A 19,104-nucleotide genomic window follows, 5' to 3' on the forward strand; every position below is an offset into this window, starting at 1 on the left:
CTTAAAAAAATAATGTCACGCGCGACTTCGCATAATATCGCGAGATTCAACGCAACTTTATTAAATACTTTTGAACGTACAACAAAACAGGAATTAAAACCTGCACAAAAAAGTAATATCATTTCAGACTTATCATGAGACCTGTGGACATCGAATAACTGATAATAAATAAATAAATACACACAAATACATTTAATAAATGAAATATAATAAATAACCCAACTCTAAATTCAGAAAGACCTAGATCAGTTTACAGCTTGGTTTCCCTTCATGTGTTTACAGATAGCTACAAAGATCTCAGTGAAGTATGAAGAAAGAAGGTTTAGATTTAAAGAACATGGATTTGTGTAGTGGAAAAAAAAACCAACTACATTTAGGACATCTAACAAGGTTGAGTCAGGTCCTCTGGACTATTACTTTTTCAATGACATGTTTCGTCTTTTATCCAAAAGATTTCTTGAGTCATTTAGGGCAGGTTCATATTTTTTATCAGCCCACAGAACACCAAATTTGGTGTCTTTTTTTAGAGAATTTCAACTATTAAAGAATCGAGGTGAACGGCCAGTAAAGAACATTGTTCCAGAGGGCTTTATTACACCTGCATTGATATAAATTATGAAACAGTTTTCCAAGTATTTCCCTAGAAGATGAAATAAGAATTGTAAGTGTAACTTAAATACTTTAAATTTTAGCCTTTTGTTTCTTCAGCAGAAAAGAGCTGAGACATCTGATAGGCATTTGACTGAAAGGGCTATCAACAAATACTTTTCTTGCGCTCAGAGAGATGTGGATGACCTTCAGCTTCTACCACACCCGATTTTAGTTTAGCAGCTGTAAATGTGACTGAGTTAAAGCCATTTTGTACCAAATGATTACTTTCTGAGCATTTCAATAAAACCCATCCGGTGATTCACGAGACGTTTTGCTGGAAGTGGTACTGTAGTTACACACTTTGACCACCAGGTGATGCTAAAGGGCCTCAGTCACGCTTCAGTCAAAGGCAAACTGTGTGATTTTGCACGTGTACCTGGTTTTTGTTACCTTTTTTGGACATTTTTTGGCTTACACACCTACCTTGTCAGGACTACTAGTCCTTCTGGGGATCAAAGCCTGGTCCTAATATGGTAGAACATCATTTGTGGGTTAGGAGCTAGGTTTAGGCTACAGAAATGATTGGTTGGCGTTATATAACTTTGAAAACACCTGTATGATCTATCTATCTATCTATCTATCTATCTATCTATCTATCTATCTATCTATCTATCTATCTATCTATCTATCTATCTATCTATCTATCTATCTATCTATCTATCTATCTATCTATCTATCTATCTATCTATCTATCTATCTATCTATCTATCTATCTATCTATCTGTCATGTTATGTAGAAGTCTGGTAGTGAAAGAGATGTGTGCTTTCTTTTTCTTATGACTGTGTCTTGCTTTGAAGAATAAATAAAAAATAGATAATTTATCAATAAAACAACACAGATTTTTTTTTATTACTTGAAAAAAACAAACCAAGAGATATATAAGATCCATCATACAATGGCCTATGTACAAAATCTGAATAAAATATTAAAAAAAAGATAATAAAACATATTTCTTTGCAATCCTTTAAATCCCGCGCCTTGCTCCTCTGAGCAGGCTCTGCGCTTCAAGTCAGCCTGTTAGTCCATTCTTATGACAGGTGATATTTATGACACAGGGCTTACGGTTATTTTGAAAGAGTTTTACATGCCAGACATGTATAGGTTATTTCTGTAAACTAATGCCTCCATGCCTGTAACGGTATGCGGCGAGGACCTCAGTATTTCTGTGTGCATTCATGTCTGAGTGGGAGACGTGCCTCCGCAGCGCTACTATCAAATGCTAATGTGTCGGTATTTTAAATATAAACATTTCAAATAAATATATTTCCATTTTATTTTGATGCCAGCAGCAGCCAGTTAGAAGAGGAACATCACCTCTTTTTTTTTTTTTAGCAACACCCTGTAATATTTGGGAAACTGATCCCAGATGTTGCAGATTTAAAAGGGAATTTTTCTCTAATTTGTTCCCGACACAGAAAGTCTGCCGATTCTGTTTCGAATTTCTGGAGCCATGCTGTTGTAAAATGGGAACATTGTTTTGTCTTGTTGATCAATCATGCTTAAACTTTTATTTGGTAAAAGATGCCATCTAGATGGCGGCGTTACTTTCTAATCCTGTAGTTATAGATCATTTCTAAATCACTGCCTTTTGTTTTTATTTGCATTGTACAAAATATTTCAGCTTTTTTGGAAACAAGATTGTCCAGCAATTGTAAAAAAAAAACTGTGTTGGCCTGAACAACATTTTAGTTGTTATTTCCAGCCTTTTCAGTTCTTCCAGCAGACGTCTGTTTCATCTTATTACCTCTAAAATACACCCAGAAACGTGTACTTTAATGGCAACACACACAGAAAATGTTCTACCGGAAGTATTAGGCTCCACAGTTTAGCCGAAACGAAGACAAAACAACCGTCTGCACATGCCGCACCCTTTTCTCGATCCCGCAGCGATAAAATGAAAAGTCCAGGCGTGTTTGAGCCCCCTGCGCTGGCGGTTACTGGCGCTTCTTCATGCAGCTGTGAGGTACACATTCAGCTTGTTCCTCCAGCTCAGGACAGGGGACGCCAGCGTTCGCCGGCCGCAACAGGATGTAGCGTGTGCGATGGCGGACACCTCCTCTGGAGCAGGGGCCCAAACACAGGCCCCAAGAGGACCAGAGAGAGACTTCACAGTCCAGGGGGGTTGCTGTGGAACAAAGATCCTCGTTAAGGAACGTTCATTGCGAGCTGTCATTTTTAAATCATCTAGACTAGACTTTAAAGTGGTCTGTAGCTTTCCTTAGCCAAAAGGTAAACTTGGCAGTCACTGGCACGACAATGGAATCAAATTTTATGTTTGTTTAAAACTGAACCAAACTGAAGAAGAAAAGCGTTGGACCAAGACTGGACCCTTGAGGTGCCCCTCATGTGACGTTTTATCTGTTAAATAGGTTTTTAAGCAGCTCCTTTAACGTCAACATGGAATAACTTATAGAGGGAGTCTTACCAGAGAAGCGCTGAGGAATGATGGAGTTGGGCAGGATGTGATTGGACACGGCGTTTTGACCGTCGGGGAATCTACGCTGTCGGGTAATCCTGACGCTGGCGATGGGTGGGAGCTCCTTTAGTCGAGGGTAGTAGAAGGAGTTGGCCGGGTGGTTTGGCATCTGAGACGTGATCTGAGCAAATCAGCGGGGAACATTTTATTAGAAAAAGACATCTGATTCTCGGTAGAATTTCGAATCCACAGTAGCTCCTGAAACACATGCTGGGAAAGGATGGATCGTCTGTTACATCAGACTCCAATCCCTCCAGGTCAGACGTGAGGGCTGCCAGGCAATCATTTCACTGGAGACAGCTATGAGTGATGTGCCATTCTCATGCTGCTCATTCTGAGAACACGCCAGAATCCCGGCAACAACAAACAGATGCTGCTTGGATTGTACCTGTGTGATGTTTTCCGCGGGGCTGGTGGGGAAGTTCGGCGAGGAGAACGTGAATCCACTGTCTGTTCCTGCATCGTAAGGCTGCAGGTCGACTGTCACCTCCTGTTTCCAGTGGCTCCCCTCGCAGAGATTCAGACTATCGACACCAACAAACCAGTCAGGGCTGGGGATCACCTTCACCATCAGGGACAGCTGTTGATCAGAGAGCGCAGGTGATTCATAGACCTTAGCCAATAACAAGTTATTACGTAAAAGATCAGTCTTGTGATCATTTTATGGCTCAACATTAGGAAAAAAAACAAAAAGCTTTTAAATAAATGCGTCCGATGTTACAGCTAACACCAAACAAGGATTTCTAAGACATCGTTTTAGATTTTATTTTTAGTTCACAAATAGAGTAAATACGTCATCAAAGGATTGATAATTAACTTAAAAATGATGAGGCCAAGACAATAAATCGAACAAAAGCGCAGATTTAGGAGGAGGATATCAATCATACTTGCCTTGCCAAAAAAAAAACATCCTAAAAGTTTTTTCAGGAAAATCATGACTGACACAGACGAGGAAAGACTTATTTGCCAACTGAAGAAAAAAACCTTTTCAAGTCTGCATACCAAGTGATTCCTGGGATGTAAAATCACCCAAAAAAAGAAGGATTTGTGGTCCAAAACATGCCAACCTTTCATGACGGTTTTGCAGGGAAGTTTGCACGTTTGGCTGCTAATTAAACTCTAACTGCTCCTCCATTAACAGAATAAATATTTTAAAAATTACATATGAGCTTTATAGGCTTGGAATCAGACAAATAAACCAATAAATCACATTTTTCGAGCTTCATGAAACTTTCAGAAAAGTAATCCTTGGATGTAAATCTAGAACTGACTGAGTTTTGATCTGATTCAGAGCTGCTGCCACAGCGAATCAACTTCACCACCCACAGGAATGTTGGTAACTTAGTCAGTTTCACAAATACTGACCTGAAACTCAGTGAGCTGGTAGATACGAGTCACCCCCAACACAAACCAAAAGCAGGGCCCGATTGAACCAAATCTGTTTTTAAAACCGTTGGAATCAATTCTGTATGTCTCCTAGCAAAAGATCTCATGAAACACTGGGCAGATTTTAATGAAACTGTCAGAAAGTTATAACTGGACGGACGTCTACAGCTGAGTAATTTTTGGAGTCAGCCTACTTCAATATGGCTGCCGGAGCTAATCCATCTCAGCCAATACAAAACTGGCTATAATGAACCCATACTGAGCTAAAGTCTGATGTGGCAGTAGCTACTAAGCTATTAATAAATTAATTTTGTTCTTTACTGATATGAATCCACCACATTTAAAGCCACACTTTAATGTTTTAATCATTAGCTCACTTCAAACCGCGCACACAGAAGTAGGACTGTTTAAATAATCCAAAGTATGGACAATGATCTGAGCGTCGAACGAATGAAGTCACAGGAACAACGGTGACATCGGCCAGAGCAATAAATGCAATAAGCCTGACATCACACACATGCAGAGGAGATGGAGGGGCTTTTGTGACTTTAAGAAGCAGGAGCCTGCGTGTGTGTGTGTATGTGCGTCCAGTCTGCCTCCTGTTCAGTGTTACAGTGTGTCTCCTGAATGATGTATGCTTTCTGAGAAACGGTGAGCTCATAGAGGAAGCGGACTTGGGGTCGCAACACACCGAGGTGGCAGATGACCAGAAAACGGCACATCTGAAAGGGCTTTTTTCAGCTGCGGACAAATATTTGAGGATTTGGGCTCAGCTTTGATGTCTCATGGTGTGAGTCAATCAGAAGGGGCGGCCTCAAGTTGGACAGATGCACCGTTTCAGCAAGTCATAAGGGGTCTTTCTGTAGCCTGGGACTCGGGACAAAGAGCAGAATCCAAATCGGAATAATCCTTTTCCCTTTTCATTTCTGTTCCTTCACCTCCCTGGTTTTCAGCCGTCTCTGAAGCAAAAGTTTCCAAGAAGTCGTCCCGCTGTTTCTACCGGGCCAATCGGCACTGATCTCCCTCATTATCAGCTTGACGGCATTATACGCGCCAGAAAGTATGTCTGATGCAGACGGTTTCCCTAAGCTTCCTTAATATGTCTCGCTTTTTCTCCATCACAGCAAATCTCCCTTTGAGCCCATGGGGAGAACTGGTAGAGAGCATCCAGTTTTTCATGTTTTTCATCTGTTTTGAGGTCAAAGTAGAACGTTTATTTGTATGTTTGGTGTACTTTTGGCATTTCCTATGAGTCATTTCGTAAAACAAAAGTGGGATTTTTAATGAACAACAAAGAAAAACAAAGAGAGGCACAATCACGGATGATGATGATGATGATGATGGGAACAGGATCTTCTTATGCAGTCATGTCCAACACAAACACACAATCATTTATTTTTCTGTTTTGCCCGCTGATCTAAAAGCAGACGGCTACAGACGTCTTAGATGACGAGCTAATGAGCTGCTGTTCACGATCAGCACTTGCCAAAAATGTCCTCTGACAGCGTTTTTTATGATTGTCACAACCTCAAGCTCAGACATGCTGAGCAACCGGTATGCTAATGTAGGTCAGCAGACTTTCAGACACACACCTTTTCCTAAAAGCTCCAGTAAAAATCCAGTTTTTCCTCTCATTTATCACCAGCACATGATGGCTTCAGTACGACAGTTTTCCACGGTGCCATGCATCAAATTTGTCACATTTGTTTAAGCCTTGGCTCTAAATTGAGCCTGAAAAGAAAGCTGAACCGTGATCTTTGTTGACGGAATCACACGGCTGCAGCGGCGTCCTCAGTTTCCAGGAGTGAGGAAAGCCTTAAAGCTAATATGTGTCATTCAGACGGGCTGATTGTTGTGATGACGAAATCTGTCATTGTATAAATTTGGTGTTGAAGGTATTCTTGGAGATCGCTCATAAGGCTTGGCAAAACTCAGCTGGAGCACGTCCAAAGTCAAATTTCTGACTTGGAAAAGTGGAGGCTCCTGACCAACCATGGCATCAAAATCCAATATGGCTGCCTCACACATAAAAGGTGGCTGCAGTAATAAAACATTTCTTTTTCACTTCTTGTTAGTTTGTATTTCATAATCAGTCACCACCGTATGAACTCTGGTAATGAAAATGTTGCTACAGCCATAAACAAATAAAACACAACCAAACAGCTTTTATTGCTGTCTGCTCAAAATGCTACTGTAGCTAACAAGGGAGTAAAGAATTAGCAAATCTCACTGCATTTTTTCAGCTTGTAACTGGAGTGCAGTTAAGTGAATTTGGTGTGACGCCATTTCCAGATCTGAGTTCAGACTTTAGGAGTAGATACTAAAAACTGACTTTTATCTTGAAGCCTGTTAGCTTAGCATAAATGCTAACACAGGTAGCAAGCCCAATATGGCTTAATAGCCACATAGGATTGGGTTAGTTACTTAGTATATAAACTATAAAGAGGATGGGACAGAACGGTTGTGTATTGGTTGTCCAAATAGAACCAAACAAGGTTAAAAATGGACAGATAACACTGGTGGGTCAACTTGGTTTCCCTCAGACAAATACAGAAGGCTTGCCTCGTTGTTCTGTTTCTTTTGCTAAGCTAATTGGCTGCTAGCCTTATATTTATCCCACATTAAATGGCCCCTCTCTCAGCTCACGAGTTCAGGGAGACAAGCAGCAGACAGAGACCAGACTGCGCAGGATGGATGTAGGCGTTTGTGGCTGCCGAGATCAAGCTCCTCAGGTAAACACAGTCTGACTGAACATAGTGGAAAGAAGTGGTTAAATATGTGGTTGGGGCGGATTGACAGTGTTATGAGGAGGCCCGGGTCAAACAGATGGTTTTTTGAGACTCGCTGTGTCTGAGCGTGCTGTTTATTTTTTCACAAACGAACACAGATTTATTATTTTTTTTGTTGAACTCCGCTCGCCCGTACCAGTGAGCTCCGCGGCTGGACGACCACCTCCGTGGAGCTGTGCCCGATGCCGTTGGGAATACCGGCCGTCCGGTGCATGGCGCCCACCGAGCGTTTTTTCCTGGCCTCCTTGGCCGCCCGCATCAGCTCCACCGTCACCCCGAGTTCGGCGAAGCTCTGCACCCCGGGACTGGCTGGAGCGCCCTCCTCCCACAGCCGAAAATGACGATTATGGCTGACCGCTGAAGAGAGAAAAAGAAAACGGAGGAAAGGGGAGACAAGGGAAGCAAGATGCTTTTTCACCAGAATCCATGTCAATGTCAGCGAAGCACCACAGCGCCTCGGCCAGACAGTGAGATCATTTCCACCACGGAGCCTGCATGTATTCCTACTTCCTGCACTTAAACGGATCATTCTGAAGGAATTGTCCATATGCATGTATTATTGTAAGAGTTTATTCCCTATCCATCACTGCTGAAACCACAACACAGGTCCCAGCTGCCAGAAGGTTGGTCAGGATACTGCAGTTGGCAGGCAGATAGAGGACAACAAATTACTTGAACTAGTTCGAAAATCCTTATTGGTACTTTTTTGTATTCTCCGAGCCAACAGAGCCTTCTGCTCTACTGTGGGTTTTTTGTTTTTCTCTGAAGTTCTGGCTATCTATGAAATCAGTAAAAATGAAGACCCAGCTTTAGATTCGAAGCCCAGGTTGTGGAGCTCCGTGTTAAAACCCACAAAGCCGCTGGTCTGGGCCAGTGGTTTTAAGGGCAGAGCAAGGTTAGCCAGAAACACGCTGACAAATGCCCTGATGGTTCTGCCTTACCTCACGTCTCGGAGCTGCGTGAAGACTCGCTCGCACAGCCGCGCGTCTGAACCTAAATAGTCCTGACACGTGTGTGAGCGCACACTTAGCCACACGCGCACGGCCTACCCAGCACACTTCACACACTATCTCGTTTCTCCCCAAACGGCCATTACTTGCGAGCTTAATTACATTTCCATCCTGACAAATTTCCCACTCGCATCAGAACCTTGAAACTTGATAGCGCATCGCATTTAGGCCCCACCAAGACTTCAAAGCCCACTCTTTCTGAAACTGCTCGTGTATTTTTTGGCCGCCACGACAAACTGCACATACCCTCACTGATATTTACAAAAAAGCGAGACGAACCCATGGAATGCCCCCAAAGGTTTTTGACAACTTTTATTATGCCAAACGCCTTCTCCAGCCTCCTTTTCGTCCCCTATAGTGCGCTGTCAGCCCACTGACTCCCTCATGCTTTTATTCCCCTGAGACAGAGACCGTCTCTTGCCATGCCAGTGGAAATAATTACAGATGTGTCAGAATTGCTGGTGCCTGTCTCAATTTGGAATAAGTAGGGCATCCGCCTCCTTCAGGGCAAGAGGGCACCACTGGGACAGCTGGAAACCAGACAGGACCACTGCTGCCACAAGCCTAACATTTATAAATACCCATTTCTTAACATCTGCCATCTATCCAAGGCTCTATTATTTACTATAATAAAAAAAAGAGACAGAGAATAAAGGGGTCTGAAAGAGGAGGAGAAGAAAAATAACCTTTTTTTTTTTTTTCCTCGATCAGTCCCGGCTCTGAGGTAAGTAAGTGGTCTGACCCAGTACACCTCAACTATCATCACCCACCTCCACCAGCCCCAAAACCACCACTCGGGTTTTTACCGCCAACACTGTGGTAAACCAGCGGAAATGTGGGATGGAGTGTCGGACCGAGCTGAAGACACAGAGAAATATCAAAGATGTGGCTGGACGGCAGCTAGAGAAACAAAGACAAATGCCATCTGGTAGCATTTAGACAGTACTTTTTTTTTGTTCCTTTCTGCTTTTTCTGTTTGCTTTGTGTATGATGAATGTGCTCTGAACTTCTGACACATGACATCAAACTTTGGGTGAAGCAGTGGTTCAGTTTCTGCCATCATTAGCCCTTTTTCTTCACATGCTAAAAGATCTGAAAAGGCCCCTAAACATCCCAGGTGTTCCAGGGAAAGCTTTCCCAGATTTCCCCCCTTCCAGTCTCTCTCACCGATCAGTTTGGACCACTGCGCAGGGGGTCGGAACAGCGGGTACTGCTTTGGAAAGGCCTGAGGGCTCCAGTGGCCCGTGAAGACGAGGACGTAGGACGCCGGCGTCCTGGCCGCGCAACCCGTCTCGTTGAGCGGCCGCGGAGGCCCGGCAGAGGCGAGGCAGAACTTCACGAGCACGACGAGCAGCTTTCGCAGCCAGCCGCAGCTCAGGTGCGCAGATGGCATCATCTGAAAGGAGCGGAGAAAATGAAAAAAAATTGTGTTATTCCTCTCGCACGGAAGAGCTGGACCACGGCCTGCTCTGCTAGGCTTTCTGAACAAACACCGATTACGATCGCTGTACACAGTCCAACCCTCTACCACTGCGTTTTTAATGTTGGTGGCACATTTTGAAATCGATAGCCGCCTCAGAAGTGCTCGGGCACAGAAACTTGGCACCTCTTGAGCTGGCGAACTAAAGGACCTGAACACATAGGAAGCCAAACCCTGGACAACCCAAGAAAATGAGACGTAAAGGGGAAAAATTCCACACCCAAATGCCCTCGTATCAGAGCCCGGCCATTTTTATCTAAGAACAAAGCCGACTGAACCCACTGAACCCGCCGAGCTTTCAAATACTCCTGTGGGCACGGCCGAGTGTGTGTTGACCCGGAGCCAGCGTCTGGCTGCAGGTCAGCTGGTAATATTCATCGGGAATGCCTGCTACGGGAGCCGCCCTGAAATAAAACAACACGTATGACACCTCTGAAGATGGATGTAACCTCTGTCTGAGCTCACTGACTGACCATCTACTGAGCGGCTGAGTCAGACTCACGCTCTATTAGGAGGCAGAGAGGGGGGGGCACGTGAACGACAATCCCTTTTGAGCTTTATATAAACCGTAACGTAATACAGGGAGAGAGGAAAAACAGAAAGAAACCATGTGTTTTCATTTCTTCTTACTCTTTTCAACCCATCTCTGTCTGATTCAAACGTCCCCGCCGCCCTGCAGAGCTGCGTGTGATGATGAGCACGTGCAAAATCAGCCTAGATTTACACTGGACGTGGGTTTTCAAAGCTGTAAGGAGGCACCATTGAGATACAACAAATATATAATGTATCAGTCTTGAGCATTTGGTGTCAAAAGGCAAGCATTTGCCGTTTCGCCGGATGGTGTTTTGAATTTTCAAACCGTTCGTCGTCATTTCCACGCGTTCCTGCGCTGCACCTAAAACTCCAAGCAGCCGGAGAATGCAGACAGTTAATTTTGGGTGGGTCGACCCCGGCACACAAACACACGCACACTCCTTCACCGTCAACACGCATAACAGCCATAACACCCGTGACCCGCCGCATATTGTCCCCGGAGTCTATTTGCAGGGGTCAGATTGAATTACTCTGCCAACATGGCTGCAAAAACTCCCGACTCTGACACTTTTCTCGCCGCAGCCTGACTCGCTGCTGGGTGTTTTATCAATTCCCCGTCTCCACTCCAGTGCGCATTAGCCACAGTTTTAACAAACATCCATAAAAATGCCTCGGGCGTGGAGCCGCACGGGCCCCAGCTTCGGCCCAGCTGCTCGGCCACCAAACTTGTCCCTCTGCAGGAGGCAGGTCCAGGTCTGGGCGCTAAAGTGTTCAGCTAATTCCAAGAAGGAACTTTTATTGCGCCGTATTCCCCCAACAGGACGGCGCTGCTATCTGGGACTTGAGGTTTTTAAAAAATCATGACCTGAATGCACATATTTAGCTTCAGTTTCTGAGCTGCCGCTGTCCAGCCTGCTCTCTTTATTGTGTTCATGATAAGAGGGACAGTCCTCGCCCTGTGATGGACTCGAGACCTGTCCAGGGTGTCCCCCGCCTCTCGCACAGTCCACACAGGAAGGATTTTTGTGATTTACACAAAAGTTGTGTAGAGTTTGAGCCATGCGTCTGCAGGGAAATGGCATTTTAGGACTTTTTGAAAATGGGTTTCAGAGTGAATAAATCTTGAAACACCACCCTCATGTTTTTCTGTGGACAGCCAAAACACAACCTTATGAAAACGATGATGTCATAGCTCCGCCTCTAATCTAACCTGTGACCCGAGGGCGTGCTCTTCTTCTTCTTGTGTTCATATTTGGCCCTCAGCTTTATGCGTATCCTGCGAGCCTTGTTTCCTATTTTTGGAGTATTTTCATGGCAGCGTTACAGCGCCACAAACAGGCCTGGCATGATCACTGCAGAGTTTTGGGTTGTTTTTGGTGTTTCCGTGTAGATGGAAGTGTTTCTAGAAACAGTGCCATATGAGGTTATTTTTCAAAAAAGCCAAAAAAAAAAAAAGTTGCCTTAGACCTTGTCTACATGGACACACAGTCCTTCTAAAACTCGGCATTGTTTCTAGAAATATCTTCCTCCACACAGAAACACTAAAAACAACCAAAACGCAGGTCCGTATGGGATGGGGTGCTGTAACACTGCCAGGAAAATACAGAAAACAAGGATGGGAGCTCGTGCATAATGCTTGCACATTATAGTGGCAGTGGTTCGGGAGGTAGGGGCTCTTCCTGTCCCTCTGGTTACAGGACGAGCCCCTACTTCCTGAACCACTGCCATGGTCAGAGGGCTCGGTGGCGCCGGTGTGATGGCACCCTCACTTCTGTCAGCCCACCCCAGGGCAGCTGTGGCTACAATGTAGCTTACCACCATCAGTGTGTGAATGGGTGAATGATTGTAGTGTGAAGTGCTTTGGGGTCCTTGGACTAGATAAAGCGCTACACAAGTGCAACCCATTTACCATTTACTGCAAACACAGACAGAAGAAAACACCTGTGTGTCACAGAAACTGTTCCCCTAAATCCCCACTGCCCCCCAGGTGACCCAAACATCTCTCAGGTGGACCAGGCCAACAAAGACCAGAACGACCCACAGGAGGGAGGGGAGGGAGAGCGCCACATCCTCAGTTCGAATTAACAAATGTCCTCGAATGAGACGCAAAACATCTTCAAAAAAAACAAAACAAGAAGAGAAGTCCAGTCCCTTCGAGGAAAGGTTCTTAGGATTTCTCCTGTCCCATTTTCAGCTGGATACTCGCAGCATAAAAGCAATCTTTTATTCTGAAAGGATCTGTTTCAGATAAAGCATGACAGGGGATAGTGAGGTTGTCGGGCTCATGCGGGTCTTTTGCTCACTTTTAAACTTGGACTTTCATTTTAGTGAAGCCTCAGACCGACTTTTCGAACTTCTCACGCTGGCTGGAATGACCTCACGCTAAAGAGACAGGTCTTGAATTCCCACAGAAAACCTGCAGATGCATCGATAATAACCTGCATTAGATTAGAATTCACACATGCAGATACACACCTATTAGTCATCAATGCAATGGTTTTAGACAGGTGCAGCTGCGTCACAGACCTAGTCCCATCCGTCAACTTGGACATATTTACAGAGAAGTTTTTTTCTCTAAGCAGGGAGGAGGCGTAGCACACAGACAAACATATCTGCTGCCACCCTTTGGGCACCTTTCACGCATAATTACAGCAGCCTCATGCGGCGATAACACCAACGCCTCAGCTCACATGCACAGGCAAGCACGGACTTTCGCCCACTTTGCTCATTTTTAACAACCAAAATGAGCTTGCTGCGTATTCCTAATTTTTTTTACTTGTAGGCTAATTGTGGATTCAGGAGTTTGCATGGCGTAAAAAGATGCACCCATCTGCCTTGGATTATCAGTTTTCATGCATGCCTGCTCAGCGGGCGAATGTCTGCTGCATTCATGCGTGCACAAAGAAACACAGACCCTCCTGGTGTGGTGCACTCGTCGCAGGAGGTCCCGAAACTTGATCAGCGTAAAGAGAGAAGTCAAGACTTTTTTTTTTCCGCCTCACCTAAAGTAGTTAAGCTTACACTGTCAACAGAAGGACCACAGGATGGACAGAGCATGCATGTATCTCAGTGCTGCTTGTTATAAATCAAATTACACTAAAAAGTCTAATCTGCAAAAAAAAAGTGTCAGATTTGTGTGAATCCAGTGGCTGTAGATGTTTTTTAGGAAACACCTTTTGTGTAATAGTCCTGCTTCAGAACATGGCTCACAATTGGTGTTGGAAAATACATAAATCTCTAAGTTCACCCAAATACTTCAGAAGTTACTTTATCTTACTTGAAATCTATTTATGTGCAAGTGGAAATATCGTGCTGTTTATTCCTGCTGTGTTAAATCGTAATCTCTTTGGGTTTAGGGTTAACACTCATGTATGCAGACCTTTTCTGCATGATTGTATGTGAGAGTGCACCGAACACACACCGAAACCCAACCAGCTGCACAGTTCATGACATTCACCGTTGGTGTTTTGTGTGTTTTTTCACCCTAAAGGTTTCACAAAGCAATCATTTGCTTCCAAGAGCAAAAGAACATCCCAAATGAATGGCTCTCATCTGCCTTAAATAAGTCAAACCCCTGCAGGGTTTTATTCACAGAGAGAGAACAAAGTGTGTGTGTGTGTGTTTCTTACCTGTGTTGGATCAGTCTTCAGTGACAGAGAAGCAGCAGCACGATCACAGGGAGGACACAGCCCTGTCACTTCTCCCCTTTGCGTCTCTCTGTGTCTCTCTGCTGGAACCCGAGCAGCCTTATCGACCTGTCTGCCCCTCTGTGGGCTGCCTTTATCTCCTTCCAAAACGTCTCTCCTCCTCCCTTCTTTCTCCCCCTTATTGTATTTCCTCATGTTACCCTCCTCCTCCTCCTCCTCTCTCCTCCCCCTATCTCTCCTTGTATGGAAGGGCGGTCGACGTCCCTCTCCTCTATCCTCGCCCTCTACTTGTCAGCGCGTCTCTCAGCAGCCTCATCGCCGGGCCAGGCAATCGGCGGGGCAGTGGCCCCCTCTGGACAAACACTCGGTCCAGAGGGGTCCCTCTTTCTCAGCACAAGATGTCAGACTCGAATGGTGCAGAGTGGCTGAAAAGCAACAGTTTAATGGAAAGAGAAATGAAGGATTTACACACAGACATGCAACCTGCCTGAGTCTGGACCGAAGCTTGGGTTTTTACTTCTGCGGCTAATTTAACACTGATTGGAAATCGCAGAGAATCAAAGGGCTTTAAATGGTTTCCTGCCTCTCTCCCCCTTTTGAAGTACTGAAAATTCTCTCCTGTGGCAGATCCAGCTGTGATCTCAGAACCCTCAGGAACCCTCCACGTCGGGGTGTGCAAAGGGGACGAGCGGTCACCCAACAGCTGGCGCGCACATGGACGGTTTCCGCGAGGCCGCTCAGACTAAACAGGGCTGTTTGTGCGTGTGTTCGGGGCTCACGGGGGGGCAGAAAGCTTTCCTGATCACCAGACAAAAAACTAGCGATCTTTGTGTCAACAGGTCATCTGCCTCACACACGACTCTGATGGGGACTCGAACCAAGAGCGGCAGCGTCGGTCTGGAGGTGATCACCAAAGACAAAAATCGTGAGGCGAAGGCGATCTGAGGAGCGATGAGGTAAAGCAGGAGCAAAAGTAATATGTGGATCGGGTAACAATTAGGGCTTCACGTCCCGCAGTCAAAGAACAATCAAGTCAAGCTTCTCTCCAGCTGTTTCTCCTGTTAACGTTTTAGGTTCTGTTATATTTTTGTTTTCTTTTTGCCCTTTCCGTCCCACTGCTGAACCTTGGTTACACTAAAAAAAGGATCAGGTTCATTAAGCACAGGGTGTACACAAAACACCATGAATTACATGTTGCTCTGGCTCTTTTTTTTTGGCTTGTAAACTTAATAAACAACAGATATAGGAGAATAAAAAAACACCTATTATTAACGAGCAATCCTTGAAGTAATAGCTACACATTGCCAAGATCTTTTGCAATCTGTTAGAGCTCAAAGTATGTTTTGGAGATGACTCTCAGCCTCTACCACACCAAATGTTAGCTCAGTATCTGTAAAACAGACTGAGTTAGAGACATTTTTGTGTTAGATATACTGTGGCAGCCATCTTGAATCTGGTTGACTCTAAAAGCTAATCAGCTGTAGATGTACCTCCAGTGATTACTGTGTGAGTTTCACTGAAATCCATTCATTGCTTCATGAAATAAAGCACCAACAGACTCTAACCATCCAACTTTCATCGGAGCTGGTGATAAAAATCTCCTTTTTATAAAAAAGAAAGCCACTGTTCCTGAGTGCAGGGTAAAACCTGAGTCTGAGGTGTGAGGTCTGGCCACTGATCCATCATCAGAGCGTCAGAGGACAGCTCGAGCGCGGGGTGGCGCGAGTCCACGAGACATAATGCTTTCCTTCTGCAGCAGGTGGTGCAGATGTCTCGTAGCTGAGGTAGTGGTGAAGCACGAGTTTCCAAGTTTCCACAGCCCTCTTTTGGTAATTTACGATCGCATGTTGTGGTGTTTCCAAACCCCGGTCAGTGTGTGTGCAGTTAGGACGCTTTCTATTTTAGATTGGTTAAAAAAATTTAAAAAGAAGAAAAGATCAGGAGTTTTATCATCGTCACACAACAGAAAACCAGAAAATATTACATCATTTTATGAAGAGTATGAAAATTTACAATTTCGGCTTATAACAATCAGGTGTCAGGGCGTTTTTAGTTGTGCTGAAATCCATCATCAGCTTCTTTGTTTCATCTAAATTCATCCGTAAATTTTTTTCTCCTCGACAGGGACTGGAGTGAGTCTTCTTTAGTCAAAGAGAAGACAGGAAGACAATCATACACACATGTATGTTTACACCTTTGAGATTAAACCTACACATGCACCTGAGCTCCACACAGAACGAACCGAGTCAAGATTTGAACTGACAAACTTCTCGCTGTGACGCCGCAGTGACAAGTTTCTAATGTTCGTCTCTGCAAGCTGTTTCTCCCGTATGTTTGTTTGGATGGCATCTACTTTTGGTTATTTTACCCGTTCGTATGTCAAAATGTTCAGCTCATTCAGGACACTACAGCTGTGACTTTTAGGTTTGGTAACTTTTATACTTTTCAAAATGTTAAACTTTTGCTACATTTTATTTTTCTCATTAAAACGAATGAAGAACTCTTCAGATCCTCCAAAAACTTTGTTCTATTTGAAACCTACTTTAGGATACGTGCTTTATTTTTAGCTTTTAGTAACTGTTTTGCTCATTTTAACTTGTGTTTTGATTATTTTAACTTTAACAACTAGGTTTCAGCTTCTTCAACAAATTTCAACGGTCACTCAACACTTTTTTTTTGTGCAGAAAATGCATTTCCTCAAGTTGTTTTTTGTAACGAGTCCTGTTACTGTGGCATTGTTGTTAACAATATAAATTGAGGAGTGATTAGAAACAGAATATTATAATATGCATACAGACTCAAAAGTAAGGGACTGAGGTAACAGCCTTGTGGGACGCCAACCGCCTTTGCCAATTATGGCGACCTATCCAGGGTGTACCTCTGCCTCTCACCCACCTGAACAGGAACAGGCAGGTAAAGAAACCTTAATAGAGTCCTTCTGTCTGAAAACTGGACCTGCAGGTGGAACCACGCAGGTCAAAGTTCCCTTGTTAGCCAGAACAGGCTAGCTAACACTAACCAAACCCAGGCCCCCTGCTGATGTTTGACAGTAAGCTCAGTGTCCTGACAGCCCAAATAAACTCACACCGGCCTGTTTGCCAGTGCACATTAGGACGCACGCATGAGTCTGCAAACGGGAACCAGTGAATGCTTTGATTTCTGTAACACGTACGGTCCCACAGCGTACAATAAAACTAAACCGCACAAACACACACACACATGCACACCAGAGATTATCATTAGGACACCAGATACAGCAGCAGATCTGCCCGAGTGACGCAAAACCCCAAGATAAACAAGCCTTTTCTTCATTTCCCTCCATCACGTGCTCACGTCAGCACTGCTCAAGCCAAGCAGGTGAAGCAAGACGAGGAGCTGGAGGCGCTCTGGTGCCTCAGGTCCGCTCCGCCAGGCAGAGAGAAGGAAAAAGCAGAGGAATAAAATCAGGAACAGATCGGACCACCTCTCCTCTCCACCCTGTCTGTGCCACTCAGCTAACAACCAGCTAACCTTGCTTTGACTGAATGTCTTCTAAAACTGCTTGGCGCAGTTAGTATCACCATAAAGGGATTTTAAAAAGCTGTTCTCAGCAGTAAGTAGCTATTAAGTGCTATTAAAGAGTATGGTGTTTAGGAATGGGTGAAATAAAACAGCATCCCTGTTGGTGGTGATGAAGGCCGTCTTACTGACTAATGCTGTGAAAGGTCAGAGATCATGTGATTGCCTGTCTGTCTGTTAGCAAAATATCTCATGAACCACTTGACTGAATTTAAAGTAACTCAGAATGCACATCTACCAGCGATTCAACTTCACTAAAAGTGGCTACAACTCAGTCAGTTTTACAAATATTAAGCTAAAACTTGGCGTGGTTGCAGCTGAGAGTCGTCCCCAGCACATACTCTGAGCTCGAATAGATCTTTATTTAAAACTGTGGCATGCTGGTGATTTGGTGAATGCTAGCTTATGCTTGTTTTGAGCATCGGCTGTTGAAGCAGCGTCCAGATTATCATCGGATTGTAATTCTCCTGTTCTTTTAAGAAGCCTGGATCTGCTTCCTGAAGTCTGGTAATTTCTGGGAAACGTCCTGCCCTGAATCCTGATCATCCTCTGCTGGCCGTCAGAGAGGCTGGGATGGTGAGAAATGAGACGCAGCTGTGGACAGAGGACGGGACGGCTGGACGCTGCAAGGACGCCCGTGTAAACAGAGCGTCCTGCAAAATGATCAACACCAGGATGAGCCTCGAATCTGGGAGCGTGCACGCAAACACAGGCCAAGGTGAATTAGAACGAGCCTTTTTTTCCCCAGACCCCACACGCAGAACTAAATATTTGATCAGGTCGTCGCTCTCCTTTCCGTGCGATTTGTTGACGTAAAAAAAATAATAATAATTGAACTTTTAAACAAAACAGCAGATCAAACTGGAAGAGTTTGTTTTGAACGCCGACTGTCGAATTGGGGGGAAGAAGCTGAAACTGAGTTTGTAAGAGCCTAAAGAAACACAAGCTAAGCTCCTTGCAAAACCGTAGCTGAAAGCTGAAACTAACAGAACAGCAGCTAAAAGCTACATTTTGCAAAACAGCTCGAATAAAAGCTCAAAGCTAAAATGAGAAAAACTGTAGCTACATGCAAAAAATGACCAAAATTATAGTTGGATGCTAAAATAAACAACATCATAGCTAAAAGCTACAATTAGAAAAATAAAAGCTAAATGCTAAATTTAGCTAAAACATAGTTAAAAGCTAAAAATGGTCAAAACCGTAGCTAAAAACGACTATTGTAATTAATTGCTAAAGGAAGCGAAACAGTTGCTAAAAGCTAAAATGAGCAAAACATCAGCTAAAAGCTACACGGAGCATGTTAAGACAAAAATAGAGCAAGTTAGCTGAAGGCGATTTCAAAGAGAACATTCTGAAAGAATTGAAGAGATTTTAATGCATGTCTATGGGGTGAATCTTTATAATGTTAAATATTTTGAAAAATATAAAGGTTAGAAAAGACAAAAGTCATGGCATTATGAGATATAAATGCTTAAAGCAGCCCTGAGTCTGAGGAGGTTGTGCAGAGAAACTATAAACAGGAAAACAACTGTGTGAACGCTGAGGTCTGAACAGGAGGCAGCATCTGAGCCG

General features: G+C 44.1%; 1 protein-coding gene across 1 annotated transcript; it reads right to left on the minus strand.

The window, feature by feature from the left end:
- Positions 1 to 1,936: 1,936 nt before the first annotated feature.
- Positions 1,937 to 14,184, minus strand: spon2a (spondin 2a, extracellular matrix protein). Its single transcript, XM_017424070.3, has 6 exons — positions 13,957 to 14,184; positions 9,481 to 9,709; positions 7,440 to 7,660; positions 3,517 to 3,708; positions 3,078 to 3,249; positions 1,937 to 2,777 (listed from the first exon to the last, which is right to left on the minus strand). The coding sequence occupies exons 1-6, from the start codon at positions 14,167 to 14,169 to the stop codon at positions 2,587 to 2,589; spliced, it is 1,218 nt and encodes a 405-aa protein (XP_017279559.2). The 5' UTR covers positions 14,170 to 14,184; the 3' UTR covers positions 1,937 to 2,586.
- Between the last annotated feature and the right edge of the window lie 4,920 nt (positions 14,185 to 19,104).

This window comes from Kryptolebias marmoratus, linkage group LG9 (genome assembly GCF_001649575.2).
Source record: "Kryptolebias marmoratus isolate JLee-2015 linkage group LG9, ASM164957v2, whole genome shotgun sequence".
NCBI lineage: Eukaryota > Metazoa > Chordata > Actinopteri > Cyprinodontiformes > Rivulidae > Kryptolebias > Kryptolebias marmoratus.

Bases quoted from the DNA above. Each gene is read 5' to 3' on its own strand.
- spon2a (XM_017424070.3), bottom strand. From the start codon at position 14,169: ATGAGGAAATACAATAAGGGGGAGAAAGAAGGGAGGAGGAGAGACGTT. The intron at 7,661-9,480 runs GTGAGAGAGACT...TTCTCTCTTCAG, and splicing joins GCAGTGGTCCAAACTGATCG to CGGTCAGCCATAATCGTCAT. The intron at 3,709-7,439 runs GTACGGGCGAGC...TCTGATCAACAG, and splicing joins TCCAGCCGCGGAGCTCACTG to CTGTCCCTGATGGTGAAGGT.